The sequence below is a fragment of the Apium graveolens genome, chromosome 5 (genome assembly GCF_009905375.1).
Source record: "Apium graveolens cultivar Ventura chromosome 5, ASM990537v1, whole genome shotgun sequence".
NCBI lineage: Eukaryota > Viridiplantae > Streptophyta > Magnoliopsida > Apiales > Apiaceae > Apium > Apium graveolens.
Genome location: NC_133651.1, coordinates 30,408,693 through 30,416,270, shown reverse-complemented (window position 1 = coordinate 30,416,270; position 7,578 = coordinate 30,408,693). Strand labels below are relative to the sequence as shown.

The 7,578-nt window shown below is 32.1% G+C and overlaps 2 protein-coding genes, 1 non-coding gene and 1 pseudogene across 3 annotated transcripts; all 4 read right to left on the bottom strand.

Moving 5' to 3' along the window:
* Nucleotides 1–882: 882 nt before the first annotated feature.
* Nucleotides 883–1,559, bottom strand: LOC141723428 (CENP-B homolog protein 2-like). The gene has a single exon (XM_074525230.1). The coding sequence runs from the start codon at nucleotides 1,542–1,544 to the stop codon at nucleotides 903–905; it is 642 nt and encodes a 213-aa protein (XP_074381331.1). The 5' UTR covers nucleotides 1,545–1,559; the 3' UTR covers nucleotides 883–902.
* A 15-nt stretch (nucleotides 1,560–1,574) lies between these two features.
* LOC141659947 (CENP-B homolog protein 2-like) lies at nucleotides 1,575–2,471 on the bottom strand. The gene has a single exon (XM_074466890.1). It carries the CDS (start codon nucleotides 2,469–2,471, stop codon nucleotides 1,575–1,577), a length of 897 nt encoding a protein of 298 aa, XP_074322991.1.
* Nucleotides 2,472–4,909: 2,438 nt separating this feature from the next.
* LOC141662668 (U6 spliceosomal RNA) lies at nucleotides 4,910–4,997 on the bottom strand (annotated as a pseudogene).
* Nucleotides 4,998–6,945: 1,948 nt separating this feature from the next.
* LOC141663415 (U1 spliceosomal RNA) lies at nucleotides 6,946–7,104 on the bottom strand. The gene has a single exon (XR_012551487.1). It is a non-coding gene; the product is annotated as a U1 spliceosomal RNA (small nuclear RNA).
* Nucleotides 7,105–7,578: the final 474 nt, after the last annotated feature.

Sequence of the window (7,578 nt, the reverse complement as noted above, 5' to 3'; positions counted from 1 at the left end):
TAAATGTGTAGGTCGCTCCACACTTTACGATAAAATTTATACATATTGTATATTTGACTCATATATACGTATGCAATTATAGATTTTATTTTTAAAAAGAAAAAGTTTGGAAATGCCAAGATTGATCTTTACATAATCTTAATAGATTGCATCATATGTTCACCATATAGTCCTGTATATATATCCAATTTTATATCTAATAAATATACGGTTATTTCGTTAAAATAAATATGCAAGTTTACATACGTACATGCTCTTATTAAAATAAAATTTTGACTAAAAAATTACTACAAAAAATTAACATAATATTAAAATATTCATATTTACCGTGTTTTTAATTAAAAAATTATTTTAATATATAAATAGGTTCGTTTGAGAAATTATTTTAGTATATAAACAGACTCGTGCCTCGCACGGGTTTTTACGTTAGTAAAAAAATAATAACATACCATCTATATCATCTATTATTATTTTTTATGTTAGCTATTAGAGATTATATTCATTGGATGTATTCAAATTCAAATTTTTTTCGTTGAAATCAAGACTTTGGTAATTCTGCCGGTAATTTTGGTGGTATTGGGATTAGTTCGCTCATAGTCAATATTTTCAAACATACTTAAACACACAACATGACGTCGTTTTATATCGAATACGTGATTTTTGATTGATCAATAGTGTACATACTTGGGAACATACAGTAAAACCTCTGTAAATTAATACTCGATTAATTAATAATCTCTCTAAATTAATAATTTTGTCCGGTCCCGACTTGGGCCAGTTCAAAAAATGATCAATTTCGATAAGATAATAAGATAATAATTTTTTTGAAAACCCTGTATAAAAATATGGTCCCAAAAAAACTATAAATTAATAATTCCCTTATATTCATAAAAATATAGCTATTACATCTTTGTAAAATATGATTCAATTGTAGTTTGCTTTTTCATATAATTTAAATCAACATGAAGCTCATCCCTAATCTTCCTTATTGCATCCAAAAGCTCGGGTGTGGTGCTTTCATGTTGCATCAAAAAGTTATTAAGTATTTTTGATGCCTTGAGTGCTTCTTTACGTGTAACCGGCTCCAACGGTGTTGTATCGTCTTCAAGATCATCTTCAACACTATTTTCAAGGATGGTGTTTGCAATCTCTTCTATACTCTGGACCTCGGAACATGATTCATTTTCACCCGGATAATCTAAGAAGTTATTAACATCCATTTTATTACGATAACCTAGATCCTTAATCATCACCTCAAGTTCATGAATGTATTCTTTCGGAGTTGTATGTTCATTTAAATTGCTCGAAACTTCATCTATGGAACGAATTTTGCAATGTTGAAAGCACCTTGCTATTGACTCTTGTTTTACATTTGTCGTCCACGTCGCGACTGCATAATTGATAGCATCCAAAACATTAATCTTTCCTGGATCAGATTGTCCCAACTCATAACCTTCTAATAACCCACGATAAAATCTCCTGCGATAGTGCATCTTGAAAGCTCTTATAATTCCTGCATCACAAGGTTGGATTTTTGATGTCATGTTAGGTGGCAAGAAGTACAACTCAACATTTTATAGTCCTTCAATATTTTTTGGATGTGCTGGACGGTTATCTACCACAAACAAAATTCTTTTGCCTTGCATTTGGCTATCAAACCAACGAATGTATTCATCAAAAAGTACACTAATCATCCAAGCTCTTTTGTTTGCACGATAATGACAATTCAAGCTGCCCATGTTAACATTCTTGAAGCACCGTGGCTTTGCATACTTTTCAATAATCCATAAAGGAATTTTTTCAGAGCCATCTTCATTGCAACATATAACAACCGTGAGCCTTTCTTTGTCTTGTTTTCTTCCTTCAAGTTGTTTCGTAGAAAGAGAGTGATCAGCTTGTAACCTGTAAAACAAACCAGTTTCGTCCATGTTAAAAACATCTTTCATAGGGAACTGGTTTATTTTTTCCCTTATGGACTCCAGTTTCTTCTCCATGTCCTGTACATCAACAGAACCACTTTCTCCAAAGCGACGAAATGACTTAATACCATGTCTTAACTTGAATTTCTCAAGCCAATCTTGAGAAAAAGTGTGTTCCTGATCTTGTTGAGGGTATAAAATTTTCATGGTCTCTTTTGCCTTCTCTAAAATTAGCTCTCCTGTCATATTAACACGATCTTGGTACTGGAGAAACCATTCATAGAGAACCTTCTCCATATCTGGATATTTTGTTGGTTTATGTCGCTTAATATCTTTTCTTTTCTCCAAGTAATTAGCTGCAAGATAGTCTGCTGACCTTTTCAGTGTATTTGATATTGTACCTTGACTAACTTTTAGATGAAACTTATTCTCGAACCACAACTGGAGATCTTTTTGAGTGCATGATGAATTTTCTCTTTTATATTCACATAATGCTTTTCTTGCTTCATCCGTCATTGTTGATTTTGTGACACCTTTTAGATGAGAAGCCATTGTTTTGTTTGTATAATTTTTCCCCCAATCTAGTATATACAGTATATATAATATATTTTATGACTACACATACATTGAATACTTTCTATGTAAAATATAATGAATTAAATTAATTCATGTACTTTGAATTTTCCTAATATATATTGAATATTTTCTATGTAAAATACAATGAATTTAACTTATACACTACATGGACTTTGAATCTAATATATTGTACATTACATTGACTTTCTAAATTCATATACATTGAATTAATTGAATTAAGTATAAAATATAAATTGTACAATTCATTTTATTTAAATTTATGTGAATAAAAATTTATTCAAAAGTTAATTTTGTTTGCTACCGAAAATTCTCTATAAATTAATAATTATTAATTTATCGATTAATTAATACCTCTCTAAATTAATAGAATTCTCCGGTCCCAACTATATTAATTTATAGAGGTTTTACTGTATCTTCGATTTTTGTCATCCCAATCCACTTTCTCAATTTAAATTACCGGGAGAGAAAAATAAATAGGTAAGTCCCATGTGAAAAATAAATAGTGTACATACTTGGTTTTGTATTGTAACTTTTACTCTTTACACGGAACACATTCACACATAAAAGACGGGGTCTTTCGGAAAACAGGCTCTTCATTCTTTTAAATGAGGGTAACGTTACATGCATCTTATCCTTCACAGGTCTTGCAATAAGTGGGATATGTTGGGTATGTTTGGTTTGGCTTGATAATATATATATATAAGGAGATTGGATAGTACGCGCGGCGGTTTTAAAATTATTTTAAGTAATTTTCCTAAACCTAGTCGTGGTTTCATCCGAAATTTGTGGCAGATTTAGCTTCAATCATAAACTGTCTCTTTTCAAATCACAACAAAAGATCGATTTCGGGAAAAGTCTAATTAAATCAAACATACCCGGTATATCCAATATATTCCGTTTATCTCAGGGTCCAGGAAGGTAAAATGTACTCAGGCTTACCCCCATACAAAAAAATGAAGAGTTTGTTTCCCGAGTATGTATGTGTACAATATAAAGATTAAAAGGTTACATTACATACCCAACAATTATTTCAAACAAATAAAAATTTGATCATGAAATTTGCAAAGTGATTGAGACAAATCTTGGCCCATAATATTGTTCACATGGGATTTATTTTTTTTCTCTTGAACGTGAATGAAATACATTATTGATCAATCAATCAATCACTTATCTACCTTGATAAAAATCGCTGACGATGGAGAAATGGTAATTAATCAAAGAGAATAATTGGCATAGTTTTTTTCTCTGATTTCGTATTAAAAGTGTGTGCTTGACATCTTATACCATTGCCTGTGTGCTGTTTCTTGATTAAAATGCTTTTCGAAATACTTGAAACTTTAAGCAATGATAAATCCTACATTAATATAATACGTAAAACTGTATCTTTTATTTACCAAGACTTCTGTACTGTAAAGGACATGACTATACTGATCAAGATATGTTCCATATGTTCAACTTCTGTAACCTTGACTTTCAAGGAGACAAGTGACAAGGTCTGGTGGATGAAACATGACCAAGGGTGACCTGAATATAGACGAGTAAGACTTGCGTTAGGATCCTTACACCCAAAGACCCTAAAACTTTCTAAATCATGTAAGTAAATATGTATGAATTTACATGGTATATATGTTAGTACCCCATAAACTGATTTTGAATAGAACCCCTGAAATCTCGTACATTGGATTGGTTCACAATGAAAGGTAAAACAAAAGTTTTGAACTATGACTAAGGCCCTGACTGCAAGATCAAAGTGTGATTGGCAGTGCTTGATTGTCCATCTTGACAATCTCGTATATTGGTTGCACAGCAACATAGAATACACTAATGCTATCAATGCTTTTCGATTAACAAGAAATTCGATAAATGTCAATACTTTTCTATTTGTAAACCTTCAACGACTTGCCTAGAATTCAGAAACCACAGTCCACAAATAGCCTGAATTTTTGGAGAGCGTAAGTGTTTGATGCCGTAACAAGACATAAAAAGAAATTGCTTTTGAAGCCAAGGTATTATCTTCAGTAGTCCAGATTCATGAGTAAAATATGCAGAGTGGAGTTGAGATTGGGTTAAGTTGAGAAAGGGATGAAAAATAGTTTGGTTTAAACAAATATCATATTCACTCTTTAACTACTTTTTCATCAGATAATGTTTGCATGCATAACTTGCATTTACGAAACAACAGTTTTGCATTACTGTTTCCTTTGAAATTTCAATGGCTTGCTGCAAATTCTGTGAAAGAGTAACCAAAAAAATAGGGAGGATCAGCCAAATCAATAACTGTTGAATGTCAGTGAAAGATGAGCTACTATTAAACATTGAAAGCAAAAGTTTCTTCAGAAGGTAATAAAAAAATTTGAACATTGAAAGCAAAAGTTTCTTCAGAATAAATAAACAAAAATTTGGTTTATTTGTCGATTTGTTCGTGTCACGGCCATGCTAATCTTTTATCGTTCCAAATTTATCGTACATCCCCGATGGAACGAAAGTGATTACAATTGTCAAAGTATATGAAACATTTTTAATATTTATTTCTAAGCGATGTGGGAGCTGAGTGAGATACTATTTCATGTTATCAGCCTGTTTCCCATTACTGTTTTCGTATAGCATTGTGAATGCAAATGAGGCTTAAAATGGTCATTATGCTACAATCTGTTTATGTACTCAAATATTACTAAAAGTTAAATACTTTTACATATTTATTTTTTCTAATTGTTCTCAGTATCTATGTTTGAATCTATTCATATAAAGTAAAAAAATGTGTGAGCGTTGGCGCTGTTATCATTAGTTTAATATAAGTATGAAATCTAGTGCTTAGTAGGTGCTCATAGGCACACGCGATAGTAAAATTATGAATTAAGTGATGCAATAAATATATTATATTGAAATAGGATAATGTTGCGGTCTGTGCTAATATAGCACAAAATATAGATGATATCATTTTCCACATCATCAAAAAGATTAAAAAATATTGAGAAAAATCATAGATTATTAGAGACAAGTTAGTTACATTTGGAGAATTAGAGGTAAGCATCGAAAATATGATACTATTTTAGCACAAAAATCATTTTTAGGTGCTAAAATATAACAATAACTCCATCTATTTTAACACAAACGGTAAGCGATGAAAAAGACGAAGGGGTTGTTACATAAATTAAAGCTAGTTACAAGCTTGTGAATGACATGTTCTAGCTTTGCTTCATTGCTTGTGCCAATAACAGTCTTTTTTGATGTTTGTTTTGTTAATATCACAATGTTTAAAATGTCTTTATTATTTATTAAGATTCTTAAGCTTAACATGACCATACTGATCAGGATCTGTTCTGTATGTTGGTAGATGAACATGACTGCAAGATTAGAGCGTGACTGGAAGTGCTTGATTGTCGGTGTGTGGCGATCTTGTGCAGCAGATGATCGTTCTTGGCCTGGTGACAATCAGGTTAGGTTGGTCTTGCAGTTGTCGGTGTTAGGCCAACACATCAGAATGTGGTGCAAGACCGATAACCTTATCTGATTGGGGACATGGAGGATAGTACTTTGTATGCATTGAATGGGAGTAATCTACAAACAGATCTATCATTTCCAAAGGATCCATTTTCAAGTTATTTTGCCATTCAGTTAACAAGCTTCATTGCAGAGCTTTATAGTTCCGCTGAGTAAGCCTCGACGGCCATTCTGTATATGTTTTAGGAGTACCAACTAAATCCTAGTTGATTTGGCCAACCATATAACCAATAAGCCAAAAATCAATCTCAAGAAATGAGTCAAAACGAGAGTGTATAAATTTGCATAGACAGAGAGATTGAGTGACCTGTATTCACTGGGAAGTTTCTTAAACAAGTGAGATTTTCTGTTACGAAAGCTTGTCATATCCCTCGAGATCTTCTGCTTCTTGTGGAAACTTTTTCTTCTCTTCCAGTGGTAATTTAAAGAACTCTTGTGTGGTTTTAATTACTGTATTAAGCAATTCAATGCAAAATCCATGGTTAAGTCGGCTAGAAGACAATTTATTGTGCTTTATAGTATGCAAGGAGAAGAAAAATGATAGGCTCTTTTGATTGAAAACTATACTATAAAATATTAGCTATATATAAGTCATAGGTCTCCTGATCTGAAGATTAAACACCATTAACAAGAAAATATTATATCTGGATTCAGATAACACCACAATATTTGTTTTTATTTTTTTCTTTTGCAAAATTAAACCATATCTCAATTTTTGTGTCATCCTTGGGCAAAAGGACTTCGTAATATGTAGTTTTGAGCATCTGAGAAGGATTCTGAACTGATAATAAGAATCTATTTAGAAAGGTTTAACTACTTGAAGAGAATTTAAATGCAAATGAAAAACAAGATTTCATAACAATGACTTGAATCGAGCCAATTCAAACATAATAAAAGTTAATTCGAAAAACCAACTTAGAACTGAATTGAAGGGGCCGCGACAAGCGCAGGCCCCCACTGCCAGAAATTAAGACGTACAGTCTCCGAAGAGATGTTAGGCGGGTGCACCTTCCAGAGGTGCAATGAAGGCCACTTGCCTAGGCCATGAGCCTTCTTGATCACCCATTGACCCCGTCCAGGTATGTAAGTTCTAACAATTGGCGCTTCCCTTTCTAATATAGTCCTGTTTACATCTCTTCTTTGCTTCCGCCTCGATGTGGGATAAATAAACTTGTCCAACTCTATTTCCACTTCATCACCAATCTAACTTGCTAATTTGCTATACAATAATTAATATACATCAATAATTGTAAATCCCTTGAAATCACCAATTAATATCACTAAAAAGTTTACTTCGTTCATTCTTGTGCAACCAAATCAATATAATCTCACTACTCTATTTATATACTTATTCTAAGTGTTTGATATGACACTAATTCCATCATTTTGGTTGGTATTTTGATCACCTTCATCCCGTCAGCAATTTAAATTGTCCTTCCTTTTCCTATTTTAGTGATATAGGGTCATCACACATAATATAACATGATTTTGTGATCATGATCTAATGATAAAAATAAAATATGATAAAAAACTTAAAAATTCAAAATTAAATTTAATAACA

What these genes read in the sequence shown, in the direction of transcription:
- LOC141723428 (XM_074525230.1), bottom strand. Translation starts at nt 1,544, where the DNA reads ATGACATCAAAAATCCAACCTTGTGATGCAGGAATTATAAGAGCTTTC.
- LOC141659947 (XM_074466890.1), bottom strand. Translation starts at nt 2,471, where the DNA reads ATGGCTTCTCATCTAAAAGGTGTCACAAAATCAACAATGACGGATGAA.